The sequence below is a fragment of the Magallana gigas genome, chromosome 10 (assembly GCF_963853765.1).
Source record: "Magallana gigas chromosome 10, xbMagGiga1.1, whole genome shotgun sequence".
Classification (NCBI taxonomy): Eukaryota; Metazoa; Mollusca; class Bivalvia; order Ostreida; family Ostreidae; genus Magallana; species Magallana gigas.
Window position 1 is genome coordinate 8970305 of NC_088862.1, and position 19514 is coordinate 8989818.

The 19514-nt window shown below is 34.9% G+C and overlaps 1 protein-coding gene across 1 annotated transcript in view; it reads left to right on the forward strand.

The window, feature by feature from the left end:
- LOC105333996 (PAN2-PAN3 deadenylation complex catalytic subunit PAN2) overlaps positions 1–19514 on the forward strand; it is a 24656-nt gene continuing 5142 nt past the window's right edge. The window contains exons 1-24 of the mRNA XM_034453221.2: positions 1–138; positions 406–643; positions 948–1091; positions 1252–1421; positions 2299–2419; positions 2825–2902; positions 3893–4011; positions 7608–7752; positions 8133–8274; positions 8914–8990; positions 9245–9372; positions 10984–11153; positions 11780–11940; positions 12469–12597; positions 12845–12994; positions 13220–13596; positions 13831–13970; positions 14235–14347; positions 14819–14917; positions 16862–17004; positions 17335–17449; positions 17911–18111; positions 18460–18550; positions 19101–19255. Coding sequence (XP_034309112.2) covers positions 428–643; positions 948–1091; positions 1252–1421; positions 2299–2419; positions 2825–2902; positions 3893–4011; positions 7608–7752; positions 8133–8274; positions 8914–8990; positions 9245–9372; positions 10984–11153; positions 11780–11940; positions 12469–12597; positions 12845–12994; positions 13220–13596; positions 13831–13970; positions 14235–14347; positions 14819–14917; positions 16862–17004; positions 17335–17449; positions 17911–18111; positions 18460–18550; positions 19101–19255 — 3384 coding nt within the window. The 5' untranslated portion in view covers positions 1–138; positions 406–427. The remainder of the gene's footprint in view (positions 139–405; positions 644–947; positions 1092–1251; positions 1422–2298; positions 2420–2824; positions 2903–3892; positions 4012–7607; positions 7753–8132; positions 8275–8913; positions 8991–9244; positions 9373–10983; positions 11154–11779; positions 11941–12468; positions 12598–12844; positions 12995–13219; positions 13597–13830; positions 13971–14234; positions 14348–14818; positions 14918–16861; positions 17005–17334; positions 17450–17910; positions 18112–18459; positions 18551–19100; positions 19256–19514) is intronic.

A 19514-nucleotide genomic window follows, 5' to 3' on the forward strand; every position in this document is an offset into this window, starting at 1 on the left:
GGAAGAGCTCTTCATAGATAGGAGATAAGAATAGTGTATGTCGCAGTTTGGGTTTGCGAGGGAGATTGCACACCAAAGCTAACTATACAAACCAAAGACGACGAGATTATCAGGTTTTGTGATAGGAAATTGATGCAGGTAAAAATAATTTCCCGATAAAATCAAACGTAAACGGCTATCGTGCAAAGTAAATTCTGTCATTCGACGATTTAGAGTAGACCATGTCAGGCCTTATTCTACTCGATGGTAACATGTGATCATGGAAAACGTATTGACCAAATGAAATATAATTTGCGTTGCAAATTTGGGAAAATTTCAACTATTTTTATCAAAACAAGTCAACAGTATTACGTAAACGCATGTCATTTTTATTTTTCGGACAATTTTTGTTTTTTGTTATTTCAGATGGACTGAGAGGAAAACAGTCATGAATTTCAATCGCATGCCCCTTCATCCCCCATTCCATCCTCCCTCACACCTTCCTCCAAATGCGGGGCCCCCAAACATGCCCCCTAATCCTGGGCACATGCCACAGGGTATGCCCCCCGGGCCTATGCCCCCTCCACACCTACCCCCACACATTGGCGGAGCAGAGCTCGGGCGAGGTGATGGGATGCCAATGCAGGGCCATTTTCCAAATCAGGTAAATTAAACACAACCTGAATGTCTTATTCTTAAATAAAAGTAAACTTTTCTTATGAACCATTTTAAAATAGCTTCAATTTGCCACTTCGAAAGAAGATATACATTGTAATTTGAGTTAATTCTGTAAATGATGTATTTTTTATTAATTCTTTTTATGCAAGTTAAGGTTTAGTATAAGATATGAAAATATTTTAACTAGGCAAAGATGTAATGATATAAATTGATTATTTTAGCTAATCAGTTTGCAAATTATAACAAGATTTTGATTGATTTTTGATAAACCTCTATTTTTTGTTTTACAGCCACAGGAGATGTTCCCTGGGGGACCTGAGCTGATACAGGAATACGTGGAGACAAACAAAATAATTGTAGACGGGGGCGATAGATATGGGGTGTCCACCCTCTGCTATGATAGTCAGGAACTTCTGTGGACGGGAAATCAAGGGGTGTGTTTTAAATCAAGTTAACAGAGTTTTAATATTATTCCAAATCACTTAATTTTTATTAATTTTCACTTACCTAAATAAGGTTTTATCTTGTGAAGATGTGTTTTCATTATGCAACATTATCCGAATACTTAATGATATAAGAAATTTTATATTTTAGGGTCATGTGACATCATATTTTGGCCTTGAGCTACAGAAGTACACATCCTTCCAAGTTCACATGAATGAAGATGTCAGGCAGATTGTACCACTGGCCCGTGGAGTTCTCTCCCTTACCCAGAGTTGTCTGGCCTGTAACAACAGAAGGGGGATTCCCCTGTTTACATATAGGTGAGTCAGAATACAATGTTATCATTCAACAACGCAAAAACCCACAGCCATTGCTGCATACATTTAAAGCCCAGCTTACATGTACTAGAAATTTTCTTGATATACCTTACTCTGATAGATTTCTGATGGTTTCCTATTTTTAATTCCACCAAGTAAATCAAAAACTCTTGCGTTTTCAAAGGTACATTGTGTATAAATAAGAACGTTGTATGATAAAAATGACTCATGCTGTTGTTTATGATTGCTTATACACCGCTGGTAAGATTTCCTTCACAAACGTGCTAAGGAATCCGTCTGAATAGGGTTACACTTCTGTCATTCATGAAACCATGGTTTGTAAGTTCTTATGTGTTTGATGCAGAAGACGTGAATTTTTTTTTTCGGATTTGGCTCCATTAAGGTCCTTTACAGTGTAATGAATAATTTTCAGCTCCACACATTGTCATGAAGCTAAAAAAGTATAGAAATTTATCACTAAAGAGGGCTAAGATAAGACATGTAAGATGACAATCCAATTAAAATCGGTCCTTTGATCCACTCTGACAAATAAATGTCACTACACAAGTGTAGCGACATCGAATTTGGTGGAGAGGGTAAAAGATCTGATTTTAATCAAATTCTAGCAAAATCAAATTTTTCGGAGCAGATCAAAGATCTGATTTTAACCCTATTGGTAAGATGAAGTATCAGTTATTGATACATGTATTACGAGCACTTGTATTTAAACATGTAAATGTGTAGAAAACTGAATGATTGGTGAAAAATACTTTGAAGGTATTTCTGAACTTGTACAAGACTGGTTAATTTGATTTAAATACATGTATAAACATTGTTGTGAAACAAAAACTATCAAAATGGAAATTTCCTATGTTTTAAGGGCACCAAATATGCAGAACATGCAGTGTATGATGATGACTGGCCCATCCTCTGTGATTATTGGGGGTCACCAGACCAAGGTCATCGAGCTGGAGGTCGAACACAAGGAGGTCATCCGAGAGGTCAAGCACATTTTCTATTTGTATTCAAAATTTTCTTTGATAGGATTAAACATTTGTATTTTAGTCAATGGTATTTTTTTTTTTATCATTTTTTTTTTCATATTTTTCTATTTTAGAAAATTAGATTTTAAATTTTGTATTTAGGAACAATTTTGCATGTAGCTAATAAAAATTTTTCTCTTAAAAGCCTGCAGGAGAAAACTCTTTCATGAGAATTTTTTTTTTCAAGAGTTATGATGAGACAAAATGTTTTGATTTTTTTCCCTTCACATGTAGACTTATTTTCATTGAGTATTTTGTTAAAAAAAACCCTTCAAATATTTCATGATTTTCACACAGGAAGCTAGATGTACATGTATATTAATGGAATTATGAAATAGACAAAACTTTTCATATTTTCCACAGGTTGATATACCTGAGCCAGGCTGTGCTATTTTAAGAGGTACCAACAAGTACATATGTGCAGGGGATACAGCAGGGAAGGTAAACATTAAGCAATGCTCCATGTGTGCAGCATAGCAGCATGAAACATTTTTAATCCTGACCAATCATTTGTATTTTTTAACATTTAGACATTGTTTAGTGCAATTCATTTTGATGAGGTTTTAATTTTTGCTTAGTTTGGTGTTTGATAATTTAGCTTGTCAGAGTTAAGCTTGTGTGTAAGTGTAAAGTGTAAAAAGAATTATTTTGAAATTATGGCTTTAATAGGAAACTTTGAATAAAGGTGGCAGGGGACAGTTTTTTTGATACAATTCATTGTAGCCATGGGATGCATGTCTTCGGAACTCTGTAACTAGAATTTCCTCAGTTCCCATTCAGCACAAATACCTTTAATTCACTCTTTATAAGGCCAATCACCAATTTCTGAAGAAAATTATTAGTCAAAACCTGTAAAATTCTCTACATACTGGTTTTTATGAGATTTTGACCCTTTCATATTTTGCTAATTTTTCATGATTTTTCAGCTTTTTAGACCTCCCCCAGCTAATTCCCTGCAGAGGGTTGACCTTCCGTACCGCGTGCATGTTGCTCTATCACATGTCAGAAACTTACCGGTGTATAGTTTACAATGTCCCATCCACCTACTTTTCGTGTTATTTTACCTCCCGTCTGTAACTTGCAATTTCACTGTGTAAAGTCAGCACAACAGTCATAGCCGCAGGTTTCGCATTTTACTTCTGATTCTCATGTACCTAACATAAGGGGCCTACATATTGCATATCAATTTCAACAACAGACACCCCTCTAACTAATGATAATCATTAAAAATCATTTCATGAATTTTAGCAACACTCATAAGCCTTCAAGTACTGCAACTCTCAATTTTACAAAAATATTGATGGGTACTTTATTAGAAACTGTCCCTTGCTACCTAAAGGTACATGTATACCATATTCTCATCAAATCATATAATTTTACACCAGCTGAAATAATTTTTTGGAATTAAATTTTGATAATTTTTTTTTGTAGATAACCTTGTTCGACCATTCCACCATGAAGCCGGAGCATGTGTTGGACGCCCACACTGGGACACTGTCCGACTTCGACCTTCAGGGCAACATGTTGGTGACTTGTGGATTCTCCACTAGGTAAAGCAAATCTCCACACACTCTGCTCATATTGCAGTGTCATGATGACACTGTCATCACTATTTGTGGACATCAATGTTGTCATATTGCGGTGTCATCATTATTTGTATATCAATGTTGTTGATTTAGTGAAAATCACAGTTTACTCACAACCAATCATCCTATCAATACTAGATTTTATATATTGCACTTCAACAAACAAAGAAAATTTCATGGATTATCTCAACAAAAAAAACCATGAAATTGATATCCATTGTATATTGATGAAACCAAAGTGTACTGTAGTTTTATTTTTCAATTATAATATCATCTGTCATGTTTTTCCCCCTCCCTTTATTCAGACCCACAATTTTTAGCTCACCTGAGCTGAAAGCTCAAGTGAGCTATTCTGACCACTTTTTGTCCGTCGTCCGTCCGTCCGTCCGTCTGTCCGTCCGTCTGTCCGTCTGTCTGTCCGTCTGTAAACTTTTTACATTTTGAACTTCTTCTCTAAAACCGCTTATCCAATTTCAACCAAATTTGGCACAAAGCATCCTTATGGGAGGGCGAATATAAATTGCAGAAATAAAAGTCCGATCTGTATTCAAAGCGGAGAAAACCTTGAAACTGTAGAAAAAGGGGGGTGCATTTTAAAAAATCTTCTTCTCAAGAACTACTGATTCCAATTCAACGTAGTTAAGCATAAATTATCCTTATGGGAAGGAAAATATAAATTGCAAAAATTAAGGTCTAATTCTGTTTCAAATCTGAGTTATTACGAAAATAATAATAAAGGAAAGGCGTGTTTCAATCAGTTTAATAGCTTCGGATTCGGCATCCGGTAAAATGGGTAGACAAGACTTGGCCTGGGCAAAACAAAAGATTGGCAGTTATTAATCTGCCAATCTCATTAAAATTTCAGGATATTTGATGGACCAGTATATTTGTATTTGCTGTAAATATTGCTGCAAAATAATGCGTATTTGGAATTGACGATTGCCGATCTGCCCCGGCTTTTTTTTTGCCACGGCCCGGGTTTGCGTACCCATTTTACCAAGACTCGTATTCCATATATCTAAAACGAGGTTCTTTGTTTAAAGCAGCCATGGCATTATACGAAAAAGGGTCGATCTGACTATGATGAATTTGCTTGTTGTGCAACAGTTTGCGAATGAAGGGAAATTTTTGAAACATGCAAAATATATTGGTGCCGATTTTGTGAAGTAAATTGAGGCTAAATATTTCAATGCGTTGACAGTTTTCACACATGACGTTGGTGTTAGCTTGTTCTGATTTTCGTTTCGTTTTCATTATTTATGCTTTGTAACCTGGGAACTATCGTCTGTATTTCGTGATTTTTACGTATCAAATCAAACAGAGACTTCGGTAAATCAAACAGTTAACTGTTTACCTGCGCAAATTAAGCAAAATCTGATGTATCAAAAAAGTACTGAAATACAATTCATTATATCGGTAATTCGGCATTATATTTTGCGTAATGGTAGATTAATGCAATATAGGTTTTGTTGAGATGCTCGGCATTTTCTCGAGTTTATTCAGTTTAAATAGAGTTTGATATTGCTGTCGGAAATATGTAGGTATATACATGTACATGTATATATATGATTCATTTCGAAAAAATTAATTGTGTTCTTTATTTGTTATAATGCATGTTTCTTGTGTTTTAATTGTTTACAATTTCTATTTACTAACCATATTTGAGTGTTAAGCTTCGAATTATAAGCAAGATACAGAGATTTGCTCACAATTCTATGTTTGTACACAGATCTTAAAAACTAAAGATTAAAAAAGTAAAAAAATTGTCAATATTTATTAAGAAAATTTTCAAAGTCTCTTCTTTTAGAAACCAACTTTAACAACTTATTGTATTGGAAACTTAACCTTTTTTAGCTCACCTGAGCCAAAGTCTTCTTCTCAAAAACTATTAGGCCAGGAAAGCTCAAATTTGAGTGGAAGCATCCTCAGATAGTGTAGATTTAAGTTTGTTCAAATCATGGTCCCCGGGGGTTGGGTGGGGCCACAATAGGGGGATCATGTTTTACATAAGAATATATAGAGAAAATCTTCAAAAATCTTCTCAAAATCTATTAGGCCAGAAAAGCTCAAATTGAAATGGAAGCATCCTCAGGTAGTGTAAATTCAAGTGTGTTCAAATCATGATCCCCGGGGGTAGGGTGGGGCCACAATTGGGAGATCAAGTTTTACATAGGAATATATAGAGAAAATCTTTAAAAATCTTCTTATCAAAAACTATTAGGCCAGGAAAGCTCAAATTAAAATGGAAGCATCCTCAGGTAGTGTAGATTCAAGTTTGTTCAAATCATAGTTCCCATGGGTAGGGTGGGGCCACAATTGGGAGATCAAGTTTTACATAGGAATATATAGAGAAAATCTTTAAAAATCTTCTTATCAAAAACTATTAGGCCAGGAAAGCTCAAATTAAAATGGAAGCATCCTCAGGTAGTGTAGATTCAAGTTTGTTCAAATCATAGTTCCCATGGGTAGGGTGGGGCCACAATTGGGGGATCAAGTTTTACATAGGAATATATTGAGAAAATCTTTAAAAATCTTCTTCTCAAAAACTATTAGGCCAGGAAAGCTCAAATTTGAGTGGAAGCATCCTCAGATAGTATAGATTCAAGTTTGTTCAAATCATGGTCCCCGGGGGGTAGGGTGGGGCCACAATTGGGGGATCAAGTTTTATATAGGAATACCTTTTAAAAATTTTCTTCTCAAAAATATTTGGCCAAGAAATCTCAAATTGGCATGTAACCATCCTTAGGATGTGTAGATTCAAGTTTGTTCAAATCATGGTCCCTGGGGGTAGGGCGGGGTCACAATGGGGGATGAATTTTTATAGATAGAGAAAAACTTTAAAAGTCTTCTTCTCAAAACTATTAGGCCAGGAAAGCCCAAATTTGAGTGGAAGCATCCTCAGATCATATAGATTCAAGTTTGTTTAATTAATAGTCCAGTGGTAGGGTGAGGCCACAAAGGGGGATGAATTTTTACTTAGGAATATATAGAGAAAATCTTTAAAAATCTTCTTTTTAAAGAATTTTTGGCCAGAAAGGGTTTAAACTTGTGTAGAGGCATCCTCGGGTAGTGTAAATTCAAGTTTGCAAAATCACAGTCCCTAATGGTAGGGCGGGACCGTGATGGCGGTTTGAATGTTTACATAGGAATATAAAGAGAAAATCTTTAAAACTATTCTGGGAAAGTGTTCGGTTCAAAACTCAGTACTTAGTGTGAAAGCAAAGGTTATGCAGATTTAAGTCTGGTGAAACCATGATTCCCTGGGGGGGGGGGGGGGGATATAGGAATAGAGAAAAATCTTCTTACAGGTACAACAACAAAAGGGGCTTGGTATTTACTAAAAAATAAGAGGTTGATAAAAATTGGCAGATTTTCAATTTGTTTTTTAGCAAGATCTACTGTACTCAGTTGTCAAGATATTTTGATACTGTAATGCTAATTTGATCAGAATTAAGGCAATTGTTGCTCAGGTGAGCGATGTGGCCCCTGGGCCTCTTGTTTATGTTTTCCCCCCATTATTTCAGACACACAATTATTTATGTTTTCCTCCATTATTTCAGACACACTAACTTGACGGCGGACAGGTTCCTGATGGTGTATGACCTGCGTGTGATGAGGGCCATGGCCCCCATACAGGTCATCATTGACCCCATGTTCCTGAGGTTCATACATACCTCCCCCAACAAAATGGTCATCACATCTCAGGTTTGTTCCAATTTTTGCCAGCGTTTATAAGGATTGAATATGTATACAAATAGATTTGTCATGATTGAGACCTAATTAATAGTGATTTTATACTAGATGCTTTTGTTTAAGTCTTAAATGAATGTATCTTGTTTTAGACAATAAGGATGTGGGAAAATGAGAAAATATTCCGATTGCAATTTGAATGAATTTATATTTTGCATGCATATTTTTATTGTTGATCCAATTTTTATATGTAATTTCTAGTATAAATTTTTTGTAGCAATGTGTGCAATTAAGTTGCATAAATTTAGCATACTATTTTTCAGTTGCTGATTATATATTTATGGTTAATATACAGAAAGCCTATTATTTTCTGTAACATTTACAATTTTCTGTAGGCGGGGCAGTTCCAGGTGATAGAGACTACAGCCATGACACCCTCCGCTATGGGTGTCTACCCAATTAATACCCACGGTAATCCGCTCCTGAGCTTCGACATCAGTCACAGCTGCCAAACCCTGGCCTTTGGAGACCAAGGAGGTAAAAGCTATAAAGTATACTGTAAAGTCAACATAATTATTATACATGCATTAAGCTTATACAATATTTGTCATAAAATGATTTTCAACAAGTTAATGCAGATTTTAGCAGCCATATTTCTGAATGTGCCTAGTCATATAGTTACTTGGATGGCATTTAGCAATGTACTTGATTTAGTAGAAATGGCCCTCTGCTTAAAATGCCTAATAAAATACACAGTGAAATATAATACATTTACAGAAAATAAAATGAAGTGAAATAACTACTAAGAACTAGTTTGTTTGGATGTTGAGATCTCTATTAAGTACCATACATGTTTATAAACCACATGTTAAAGCATAAATCAGTTGGTTAGGCTTCCCGTAGAATCTGTTGATATCAATCCCAAACATGATGCCAGCTAGGTCCAAAATGTGTCTATCAAATCCTTACTAAATGTAGTGAATTCTGAAGTACATTCAATATGAAAACTGTGTTAAAATTAAAGTAAATTTTGAGATATGCATGAAAATAGATTGGTTTGTAGGGAGCACTCTCAGATTCTGAATTCCCTTAATGTGTGTAGGCAATTCCAGTGTTATTTAACCATCAGTCATTGACCATCGAATGTAAATGATGCTAAATCTGTTTGATTGACAGGTTGCCTGCATTTGTACAGCGGTGTAGAACATCCCTGTTTCAACCAGTACCCAGAACAGACAGACTTCCCTGATCCGGTAAAAATAACAGCCATTCTGAGCTCTCATAGTGAATCTTTGAATCTTTGTATAGTCTTCAGCTGTTGAATCCGTTTATTTCTCTTATTAATTGATTTTGATTCTGTTGTGCTATTTGAATGGCTGGAAAGATTAGTTTAAGTTTTAATTTCAAACTTAATTGTTAATGATTATATCAATATTCTTAACAATACATTCACTCCGATTTTGTACAATCAAATGGATTAAATTCTTTTCATGATCTTATCATGCAGATTGACCCAATTCAGCCGATCCATGTCACGGATGAGTACACACCATACTCCATCATCCCCATGATGTACCCGACAAACGGAACGCTGCTCTCTGATTGGCCAGATTTTCTCTCTCAAAGAACGTACAGGTCAGTCCAGCAGAGCAATTTAGTATTACATGTACAAGGAGTTTATTGAATGTAATTTGTGAATCTCCTTATTGTAAGCAGCAAATTGATTTTGAGATATATTATCTGAATAAGTCAATTTCTTGAATTTGATTGAATGATTAATTTCATTTTTTAAGTTTAGAAGAAATTTGAAATGCAAGTAATTTCCTTTAATGCAATAAAATGGTAGATAGCACCATTATTTTAATTAAATTATTGAGAAAAAAAATGATAAATGTTGTTGAGCTTAAAACTAGAAAATTTTTCACAATTTTATTACATGTATGGGGTTCTTTTCATTCCATATATAGAAGTTGTCTGCCCTTTATTGGTTACTTTGATTAAATTCTAGCTTTTTATACCCCCGCTCCTCAGCAACTATTTATCGCAGATGCTTGAAATTTTTACATAGTGTTTGTTGAGGCATGCCATATTGTGGGATATATTTTTGTACCAATCAGACGTCAACTTCCTGTTAAATGACGACTTTGCTTATTTTTTAACCAAAATTTTCTAACAAATTTTCGTCAAAGATTTCTCAGCAACTATTTATCGCAGATGCTTGAAATTTTTACACAATATTTGTATAGGCATGCCATATTGTGGGATTTATTTCTGTCCCAATTGGATGCCAGCTTCCTGTTAAATGATGACTTTGTTTATTTTTAGCAAAAATTTTCAAACAAATTTTTGTCAAAGAATTCTCAGCAACTGTTTTTCGCAGATGCATGAAATTTTTACACAGTATTTGTATAGGCATGCCATATTGTGGGATATATTTCTGTACCAATCGGACGTCAACTTCCTGTTAAATGACGACTGTTTACTTTTAGCAAAAATTTTCAAACAAATTTTTGTCAAAGAATTCTCAGCAACTATTTATCGCAGATGCTTGAATTTTTTACACAGTATTTGTATAGGCATGCTATATCGTGGGATGTATTTTTGTATCAATCGGACGTCAACTTCCTGTTTAACAAGTTCTTTGTTTATTTTTAGCCAAAATTTTAAAATTTTTGTCAAAGATTTCTCAGCTACTATTTATCGCAGATGCTTGAAATTTTAACACACTATTTGTTTTGGCATGCCTTATTGTGAGATATATTTTTGTATCAATAGGACGTCAACTTCCTGTTAAATGAGTACTTTGTTTATTTTAGCCAAAATTTTCAATCAAATTTTCCTCAAAGATTTCTCAGCAGCTATTAATCGCAGATGCTTGAAATTTTAACACACTATTTGTTTAGGCATGCCATATTGTGGGATATATTTCTGTACTAATCGGGTGCCAGCTTTCTGTTAAATGTCGACTTTGCTTATTTTGCATATTCACATCAGAGCGGGGGTATCACTAGTGAGCATTGGCTCACAGATATCTTGTTTGATTTTGCAAATTAAATCCTTTCTGTTCTGACCACCGAATTGAAAATGATACATGACTAAAAAAGTTAAATATTTTAGATTATCTTTTGACTACCTTTCAAGAAATGTGAATGGCTTCTTTGTTATAATGATCCATCTAGTACATAAAGATATATACCAGCACTTTTAATTGGTGATGTTGTATTTTTATTTGTCTTGATTTTCTAGGAAACCCAAACCTGTGGATGCAGACATTTTAAGGTCCATGAAGATGCAACATAATGTGGGCTATGCCAAAAACCTGGGCAAAGAGAAACGGAACCAGATTCCTTATGTCCAGGTCAACGAGAAATCAAAGAAGGGCAAAGGGGCTGTACCGGAGTCTCCCATTGGCAGAGGTAGGCTGCGGATTGAAGATTATTTTTTTGTTACATGTAGTTGATTTGGATTTGGTATCATGCTGTCCTGTTTCCTTTCTCTTTTCATTATCCACCTCATCACTATGACTTGATAATATATGTTTTAGGAGAGGGCTTAGATAGGCAGATTGCCTGATTCCCAATCCTTTTATGTTTATACATAATGAAATGTTGTTTAAATCAAATAATATATATGTTAAATGTTTGAAACTTGTAGAGAACAATACTAATTACAAGGAATTGCATAGCCAAAAAGAAATAAAATGGAAATGTTTGGATAACAATTATTTACAGTAAATGCAACTGTTTGCTGCTGCAGAATTTCAGCTACTTGTAAAAACTTTTAGGGATATACTTATTAATTTGCTTTGTGTATAACTATGATTCACTTTGCTATTCACAACAAAATACTTTCTTGCAAAGGACTGATTTGCTATTCATTTTAACTTATCAACAGTTATGATTATTCCTCAGATATAAAAAAAAACCAGAAGAAGGATTATTGATGTTTTATCAGCTAATAATACATTATGATGATGTGCATTATGAAATATACAGGTATCTTCTGCATGTATTTTTAAAATGTTGAGTTTTTCCTTTGCCAGTTGATGACCCATTCATCAAAGTACCAAAGCGCTACAGGAAGGTCGACCTGAAGTACTCTAAGCTGGGGCTGGAGGACTTTGACTTCAGACACTACAACAAGACCCACTTTGCTGGGCTTGAGACAGATATTCCCAATGCCTACTGCAACTGTATGCTCCAGGTAAAGAAGGGTTTTAATATGTTTTAGATGAAATTTCTTGTTAGAGAAGTAGTGAGGAGAAAAGAGGAAAAAGAGAAAGAACTGTCATTTTTATGTTCCAGGTGAAAAAGGGTTTAAATATCATTTAGATAGAATTATATCTCAGAAATTCTTGTAAAGGAAGTAAAAAATAACAATTGAGAAATTACTTTAATTTTTATTAAAAAGGAAAGAAAGTTTAAAAGATGAAGATAATTTCATTTATTAAAACATTTTAAGTTTGAATCTGCATGAGAGAAATTTGAAGAAGAGAGACTGAGAATACAAGAGAGAGGGGAGAGGAATTGTAACCTGTTAAATGAATGCTTATGTATATAAAATGTCCAATTTTTCTGCATCTCTCTCTTTGCTACTGTATCTCCCATTGTTATCAATTTGGCATTTACCTGTTAAGGTGCTGTATAATATTGTTCACACCTACATCTGTCTACATTTACCTGTTACAGGAGCTTTACTACAGTGTTTACATTACACTCTGTTTACTTACAGGTGCTGTACTACATTGAGCCGCTGCGCTGCATCCTGTTGAGTCACCTGTGTGAGCGCGAGTTCTGTCTTGCCTGTGAGCTTGGGTTCTTGTTCTACATGTTAGACAACCAAAAAGGACAAACCTGCCAGGTAAAATACACATAATTTTTATGTGTTGACATAACAGTAATTTTATGATTAAGATATCTTGTACAAGTATATAAAGGATAATGAGTTAATGACATTATAATATAATAGTATTTGTATATCATTTTGTCTGCTATAATTTAAGAACGTGATCAGGCCTGCTTACTTTATTCTTCTTGAATGTGCCAGTGTGTAAAAATCAAAGTACAATACATGCCTTTTTAGTTTTAATGAATTTTAATTTATATAGGCCAGCAACTTTTTGAGGGCCTTCCGCACGATTCCTGAGGCCTCGGCCTTGAGCCTCATTCTGGCAGAGAATGAGGAAAACGACCCGCGAATCAACTTGTCGCGGCTGATTCAGAGCTGGCAGAGATTTCTGTTCCAACAGGTCCACGCTGTAAGTTTATGAAAATAATGCACTTGCTGTCGTTATCGACATAAGTAACTTATTTTGTAGTGAGCTGCATCAACAATTAAATGTAATCTAGAAAAATAAAAAGGTAACAAAATTTGTAATCTGATAAAGATAATGAATTAATTTTTGCTATATTACATTGCACTGAACAAATGACATGTTGAAAATTTATCAAGTTATCAAAATTGAAAACAAAATTATTTGCAGGAACTCTGTAACAAAAGCCAACCTGTGAAAGAAGCCAAAAGCGAGGAGAATTTAAGCAAGACCTCGGACAATAGTCTGACCAAATCAGAGGAGGAGAATCTGGCAGAACAGCTGTCGGAAACCAGCCTCAAAACAGGGGAAGATGAGGGACAGAAGTCGGAGGACAAGTCCTCAGAGAACACACCTCCCAAGTCCAGGAAGAAGAAGAAGAAGAAGGGCAAGAAGAAGGGGAAGGACCCCCAGGAGGAGGAGAAGGTGGAGAGGGACGGAGATGGGGACAAAGGGTCGGAGACTCCGGACGACGAGGGGAAGGATGGAGACAAGGACGGAGACAAGTCCGAGGATGGGGGACCACCGGAAAATCCTCCCACTGAAAAGTAACAGCTGTTTATATTTTTTTAGTTTCAAACATTGGTTATTCGTAGTTGTTTGTAAAATCTGAAGATTTTTTAAGTATATTGTGACTAGAGAAAATTCTCCCACCCTTATATTGAGGAATAAGAGTCTTGATTTATTTAATGGTTGTTCTTTTTGCAATATGAACATTTTTTTTTTTGGAGAATTTTGATTGATTACATTTGTGTGAGTTAATTGTTTGCATGTACACACAGGGTTGAGGAAAAGTCTGCAATCTCAGATATCTTAGGATTTAAGATTGTGACGACTTTGAGATGTCGATGTGGACAGGAGACTCAGAGGCAGTCCGACACTAACATCATCAACCTCAGCTACCCCGACTGTAACCCTCCAGGTTAGTCACAGCTACTCACCCCATACACACACCCACACACCTAAAAAAAAAAAAAATGAAACCTCCAAGGTAACTTTACCAGTATGCCAGTATCTCTTCCCCTACAAAATCACCCCTTCTAAAAAAAATTCATATTCATGAAAGACCGGTCAATGAACACACTGAACTTCTGAATCAGTGAAACAAAATTTTTGGTAGTTTTATATTCAAATACCGAAATTAACAAGGCCATTTTCCGTACTAAAAAATGCGCTTTGTTTTCAGGTAACACAAGACCTCCATTTGAGGTGCCATTCTGTGATGTTCTCAAAAACACACTGACTGCTGAACAAAACATGCAGACCTGGTGTAATGTGTGTGATCGGTATCAACCTCATGTAAGTTATCATTTATTGGGGATATCAACCTAATTTAAGTTGTCTTGTAGGGGATATCAACCTCATGTAAGTTATCATTTAGGTGATATCATCATCATATAATTCATCATGTAGGTGGTACATTAACCTCATGTAAATTATCAATGTGATAACAACATCATGTAAGATATCATGGATGTTATACCAACCTTGTGTACGTCGTTATTGATTTGATATTGTCCTTATATGAGTTATCATTTAGGTGATATTAACCTTCTGTAAAATGTTATGGTGATATCAACATCATGTAAATTATCAGTTAGGTGATGCCAACCTCATGTAAGTCATTATCAATTTGATATCAACCTCATGTGAGTTTCATTTAGGTTATATCAACTGCATGTAAGTTTAAACTAGGTGATATCAACCTTATGTACGTCATTATTGATGTGATATCAAACCTCATGTGAGTTGATTTGATGTTTACCTCAGACCCAGATAAAGACAATCCAGCACATCCCAGATGTGGTGGCTGTGAACTGTCACATAGAGAACGCGCGAGATTACGAGTTCTGGAGAATCCAGCACATGGTGAGTTATGCATGCTTCTACTATCAGCTTTCAAACTACTGTAAAACAAGTTAATTTCAATTTTTTATGGCGTCGAGCGAAGCTCGAAAGCCATCTAGGGATCGTACGTCCGGAAGTTACATTTTTAGGAGCCAAACAACTCAAATGAGTGCAAAGTTTTCGTATGTGTTTGAAGAAAAATAGATGACATACTTCAATTTCGAGCAGAACTGTACGTCAACAAAACAAGTTTGCAGATTCGAAATGGTTGCCGTCTTTAAAAATGTTCACATTTTATTGAAAACAATATGTCTCGGTTTCAGCGGATGAATACACTAGCACCGAGACACATGCGATAGCTGGGCTTACATACTCAATTTGGTTATGAAATGTACTAGCCTGCAAAATAGATTATTTTGTATCCATATCGAAAATGCACAAATGTTTGATCTTGTAGAAACAAAACTTCCTAATCGAGCGATAAGTACATCTACAAACAAAAGTTATTTTAAACCAACTAGTGAACTACTTTCACTTTGTAAACAACGTGAATGGGTGCTTTCTTTTATCTACCCCTGATCTTTTCGGCCCGTGTCATTTGGATCCTTGTGAATTTTAGATGAAATTGATAATGAGAGACAGAGTGGTTATCAGCAGTATACAATATATAAGATTAAACACAATAATAATTTTAATATTTATTTTCATATAAAATAGAGAAAAAAAATCTAAAAAATTTTTAACTCCAAAGATATTTCTATAAACTTAAATTTTCAATTGAAATTCAAAACTTTTTAAGAATTAGGTGAGCAAATTTGTAATGAGTTGTAATTTTATTAGTTATGTGATAAATAACATTTTCTATTTTTAATTTTTTTTTTATTTTCGATAATTTATGGAAAAAAATACCAGCTTTTGAACTTGGTCATTTTTTTTGGCAAAATATTGCATATAGGGTACCCTCATTGTACGGATAAGTCCTCCTACAGTTTTCAAAATAGGAAGTTGTTCTTTTGCAGATCAATTATACATATATCAGAGGTATGCATACTGCTAGGATTTTGATTTTCGATAATTTATGAAAAAAATACCAGCTTTTGAACTTGGTCATTTTTTGGCAAAATATTGCATAAAAAATAAAAAAAATTTAGTCATTTTTGGGCAAAGTATTGCATATAGCGTACCCTCATTGTACGGATAGCTCCTCTAACAGTTTTCAAGATAAGAAGTTGTTCTTTTGCAAATCAATTATACATATATCAGAGGTGTGCATATTGCTAGGATTTTGATTACTGATAATTTGTGAAAAAAATACCAGCTTTTGAAGTTAGTCAATTTTTAGCAAAATATTGCATATAGAGTAACCTCATTGTACAGATAACTTTTCCTACAGTTTTATAGATAAAAAGTTGTTCTTTTGCAGATTAATTGTACATGTATCAGAGGTGTGAATATTTCTAGGATTTTTATTTCTGATTATTTATGAAAAAAATACCAGCTTTTGAACTAAGTCTTTTTAGCAAAATATTGCATATGGGGTACTTTATTTCACTGGATATGGGTTGACATGGATTATGGTTACAGTTCGCATATAAAAAGAAAACCCGGTTAGCTGTCACATTGACAGCTTTTCACTTGTTAAAAAAATTATTTAGGTTTTTACTCTTCAAATTAACTTTAACTCGACGCCATTGTGGCCCTTCAGGCCTTTGATTTATATTTTACTGCAGACCATTGTTTACATGTACCTATGGAAATTAATTTAAGATTTTAAACATAGATTTGATATAATTTGTAAAATCTAATGGCATGATTTATTTATATTAAGTAACCAAAGGCCGTTTTATATAAGGCAGATTAACAGTATCTAAGTAACTCTCCACTCTCAAACCTGAATATGAACATGATGAACACTGTAAAAGATAAAACTGAACATGCACATTAAGTATTTGATGGATTTTACAGATCCTAAAGCAGCGTAAGGAGGAGATAAACGAGTCGTCTCAGGGAACCTTCATTAATGCCCCTGGTGGTAACCCTGTTATGTGTCGCTATGGCAATGGCTGCCGCAGGAGTGGTTGTAAATTCAGGCACGAGAGGGACCTTCTGTAAGCTGAGTTTGTACACGTGATACAAGCACTTGTATTTTGTCTTTCTGTCAGAAAATATATGGACTAAATGAGTTGAGAAATTTGAAAATTATCAGGCAATTCATATTTCGTTTAACTGATAATTTGAATGATTATTAAGTGCTTTATTTCAAGTTATAAATTTTTCAAGATGAAAATAACAATTATTATATTTCATTTCATTTTGTGTTGTGTAGTCCTAATAATCAATTTTGTACTTTTTCAGAGTGCATGATTAGAATAATGAACAATACTCACTTTACAAATAAGTGACATTATGTGACAGTAGTGTGTTTTCTATTGATATAGTGAACCGGCCGCACACAACTATGATGAGGACATAGACTGTCAGTGGATCCCACTTGGATTAATGATGGATCTCCATCCGGACGGAACTCTCAATGTGGAGGAGTATCCAGATGAGGTTAGTAGGACACAATCATGATTTGAATTGTGAATATTGAATTGCATTTTTTTTTATCCCAACAGGACTTATTTTACTAGTTCATGGACTAAGTTGGTAGTTAAGGCCTATACAGGCATCTTTTGAAATGAAATTAGTCAAGACTACCCTATCTGAAAAAAACCCACATGCTAAATATTATTCTTTATAAATAAATTAAAATGCTATAAGATGCCTGCTGACTCTCTACCTTAGTTGCATTTGCATAGAGACCTTCAATAAAACTTATGTCAAAATAACTTGTTTTAGTAAACTTTTGATAAGTTTTACTGCTGTAATAATGTGACTCAAACTCCCATGTTCTGTTGCAAGCAATGGTCCAGACTTTCCCCCCTCCCTATCCCATAACCATGTGAGTTTGACTGTTTAAGCCTTAGCATGCCTTGTTACTCAAACTCAAATTCTCTGTTACTCTGTTACAGCAAGCAGTGCCAAGAGACCCACCCCCCACCATGAAATACTACGAGGTGTTGGCGGTGGTGTACAACATCAAGGACGAGAAGACGGCGGGAAATCTGGTGGCGTGCATCAACGTGGGCGAGACCTACCACCAGCGGAAGGAGAAGGTCACCTGTACACAGTGGTACCTGTTCAATGACTTCTCCATCCTGCCCATTGAGAAGGTGAGTGTGTCCATCTATCTGTTGTACATGTTGTTTAAGGGGGCTTGATGGTCATGACCATTTATAGACTATATTAATCTCCTTAAGAAAAAGAGCTCTATATAAAGATATAGGAAAACATTCAAATTTAAAAGCTAATATATTTGGAATTTTTCTTTACTAAATGACAGGTTATGGCTAAATATATCATATCTAAAAATTTTAGGCATTACTGAAAGATAATCTGTTGACCGCCCAGCCTCCCTAAGTTTGTACTATGGAGCCCTATAAACCTGTGTTTTTGTCTTGCTCTTCTTTTATTGGTGTTATTGTCTTGCCATTGTATATGATTTCTTTACTTTTCTTTAGCATGAAGCTTGTGCGGTCAATCTGGACTGGAAGGTTCCCTGTACCATCTACTTCAAGAGGAGACACCTGACCAAGTTCCACGACCTTACAGGTAAAAATGAGTACAATAGTACTCAAACTTACAAGTAAAACAAGTACCCAAGCTTACAGTTAAAACCTAGTACAGTTATAGTACAATTAAAACTGTGTACTTAAGTGTACCGATTAAATCCAAGTGCTCAAGTTTCCAGTAATAAACAAGTATTCAAGCTTACAGTTAAAAATGAGTACTTATCAAGCTTACAAGTACTCTAGGAGGTACAATGTAATGTATCATATATTGGGTAGTTTCAGCATACTGTAAACCAAGTTTTATTTGCCTGGGAGAAATTTTTGCGAGGTTCGCAAGAGCCTTGTTGTCGCGAATATGTCTCGCTGCGAACCAGCCGTTGTCGTTTGATTCTTATCACAACATGGGTCTGGATAAGGCTTGGTTGTGAAAATTAGTCGTTGCAATCCAGTTTATCTCCAGGAAATCGCGAAATAAAGTTGCTGCGAATAAAAGTTGGTTTAAATTATAAGAAAAAAATCAATAGTATTAGGTGGGCAATGTTTTCATATGAATTTTTCATCAATTTTGTCAATTTAACTTAATTTTGTAGTAACAAACCCCATAACTGTCAAAGTGCTGAAAGAAGACTTTGGATTGGTCAATCCTGCCAACAGGAAGGTGACCTTTGAACCCCTGACAGAGGAGGAGCTTCCCAAGGAAGGGGATGTTGTGGCCTTGGATGCAGAATTTGTCTCACTTAATCAGGTCATCTAAAATTTCATTGATTTTCTACCAACCAAGTGTGGTATAATAATTAACAAATTGTACAATTTTAAAATATCTGTGAGATTCTGATCCCTCGTAATAATCACTTTTTGGTGATTGAATGAAAAAATGACTTGATTTTGGAAAATAAATGATCACAGATTATTTCTCAACTGGTCATTCCTAAGTCAAAAAGGACATAATACATGTATAACAATAATTTCATACTGTATAATTTCAAAATGAAATTATCATGGCA